Source organism: Vipera ursinii, assembly GCF_947247035.1.
Source record: "Vipera ursinii genome assembly, chromosome: Z".
NCBI lineage: Eukaryota > Metazoa > Chordata > Lepidosauria > Squamata > Viperidae > Vipera > Vipera ursinii.
In genome coordinates, this window is record NC_139517.1 from 123,777,950 (window position 1) to 123,779,382 (window position 1,433).

A 1,433-nucleotide genomic window follows, 5' to 3' on the forward strand; every position below is an offset into this window, starting at 1 on the left:
ATACGTTTGCCATATTAGCCTGTATATTTGTCATTTCCAGTAGAAGTATCCAATCAGTAAAATCATGCAATCTATATTGGTCATAAAAGGAGAAAACACTAAAATTAAAATTTGCCTGGGGAAGTTAATTATCATTGATTGATATTTGCTGTTCTGTAAAGAGCCGTTACATTTTATTACCCATATAACATAAAATGAAAATGATCAGAGCAGCAATAATAATGGCAGTATTTTACATATCAATTTTAAATCGGCAATTAGGCTGCAGCGTTGCATAACCAGTAAATGAGGGTCTGGTAAATGAATGGCAAGTCTGTCTGTCCTCTGCTGACTCCATTCAAAATTATTTCAGTTCAGTTCAAAGGATTACTCTTTTAGACTCATTCTGAGATTAAAAAAAAGCCTTCCAGGGCAGCAACCTGGCTGACCTTAGTTGTCTTCTTGGAGATTCCTTTTTCATACATGTGCCTTTTCCCCAAATTTACTTGTTTTATTGGCAGAATTTATTAGCTGTCAATCTGACCACATAGTTACCACAAATAGATGCAAAAGAAGGACGCTGAGAATTGAGAAGTTTGTTTTTTTTGTTGTCAAAAGAGCAGACGTGGATATTGGTGTTTTTTTCACTGAAGACAAAAAAAAGTATGGGGAACTATCGTTCAAAACTGTGTAGAACTCAGGTGTCCAAAGGTGGTTATGATAGTCATAGCTTGTGTCTTTCTGTATCAAAACTGTTCCTTGGTTAGGAGTTCCAGAGAGTCATAACTATGAGTCGGAAGCTGATCAGAAATTAAAACATTTGAGGAAAGTTCTACGATTGCCAGCCTGATCCATGCTGAACTGAGGTCAAGAAGCTGAGTTTGAGTTCAGGGGTAGGTAGCCAGGAAATTATAACCTCAGCTTGATCACCAGATTCCCAATAGATCAATTAGAAATACGGTTTGTAACATCTTGCTGTCATACTTCCAGAAACCTAATATGGCCAAAAATATTAAATGCTTTAATGTTAGATAAACAACTCTTAGATAACTAAGATAACAAGGAGTTCTTCTCAGTATGTGTTCCACCTTATCTTTGTTTTAATACTATGCTCAGAAGTCCTTGTTTAAACACTGGATTTCTTGCCTTTGTCAGGAAAAAGCTGACCTCTTCTAAGCCTGTCACTCTTAGAAGATTCTGCCGTTTTCTGCTCACTCACTCCCTCGTGGTCTTCACCCTCCTGGTCTCCTGCCACACTGTGGTAAGAGGGAGGGATAGACTCCAAGGATGGCGTTTGAGACTCTTCCAGCTGCCGGATATAAGTTTCATTCATCAAAAGGGCAATGAGGCCTCCCTTTTCTGGAGCATCCTCTTCCAGGATGTCACCGTCGGAGTTTTGGTGACGGTGTAAGAAGGAGGCCTGCTTCAGGGAACGTTGAAGCAAATGACTTCGA

General features: G+C 39.1%; 1 protein-coding gene across 1 annotated transcript in view; it reads right to left on the reverse strand.

Moving 5' to 3' along the window:
- Window positions 1-1,105: 1,105 nt before the first annotated feature.
- Window positions 1,106-1,433, reverse strand: part of LOC310650223 (sodium channel protein type 5 subunit alpha-like) — a gene marked incomplete at its 3' end in the record, with an annotated part of 68,505 nt that continues 68,177 nt past the window's right edge. Inside the window, exon 26 of the mRNA XM_083379056.1 lies at window positions 1,106-1,433. This exon is cut by the window's right edge and continues 919 nt beyond it. Within this exon, the coding sequence (XP_083235182.1) occupies window positions 1,106-1,433 (328 nt within the window).